The following is a 444-nucleotide window of genomic DNA, read 5'->3' as shown; positions in this document are numbered from 1 at the left end:
GCTGCAGGGGCTGCAGCGAGTGCATCCAGGCGGGGAGGAAGTCCCAGGTCTGCAGCCATTTGGGCAGGCGGCCGGGGCTGTGTGCCTGCAGTGCATTCACCAGCCCCACAAAGAAGAGGAGGCCAAGGAAGGGTGTGCCCACCCCTACCAGTGCCCGCCAGCCTGCCATGGAGATGCCAAAGATGAGGGAGGGCAGCAGGAGGAAGCAGATGATGAGGTACAGCACAGCAAACCAGCGGTACTTGGCCGTGCGCTCGCCCAGTGCCTTGGCCATGCGGATGGGCAGGCGGGTGAAGGGCAGCGGGTACCACAGCAGGATGCCGGAGATGTTGAAGAAGAAGTGGCAGAGGGCGATCTGAAGCAATGGCATCCCCATGGGGCTGGGCACACAGGCTCCCCCAGCCCCTGCTTTGCCCAGGGCCACCCACCAGCCCAGCCATGGCC

At 65.1% G+C, this 444-nt stretch overlaps 1 protein-coding gene across 1 annotated transcript in view; it reads right to left on the bottom strand.

Annotated features, from left to right (window-relative positions):
- Window positions 1-2: 2 nt before the first annotated feature.
- SLC34A1 (solute carrier family 34 (type II sodium/phosphate contransporter), member 1) overlaps window positions 3-444 on the bottom strand; it is a gene marked incomplete at its 3' end in the record, with an annotated part of 3,503 nt that continues 3,061 nt past the window's right edge. Inside the window, 1 exon segment of the mRNA XM_010012151.1 lies at window positions 3-363. Within this exon segment, the coding sequence (XP_010010453.1) occupies window positions 3-363 (361 nt within the window).

Source organism: Nestor notabilis, unplaced genomic scaffold (genome assembly GCF_000696875.1).
Source record: "Nestor notabilis isolate BGI_N333 unplaced genomic scaffold, ASM69687v1 scaffold16813, whole genome shotgun sequence".
NCBI classification, from domain to species: Eukaryota; Metazoa; Chordata; class Aves; order Psittaciformes; family Psittacidae; genus Nestor; species Nestor notabilis.
Note: the sequence above shows the minus strand (reverse complement) of the source record. Positions and strands in the feature narration are given on the sequence as shown.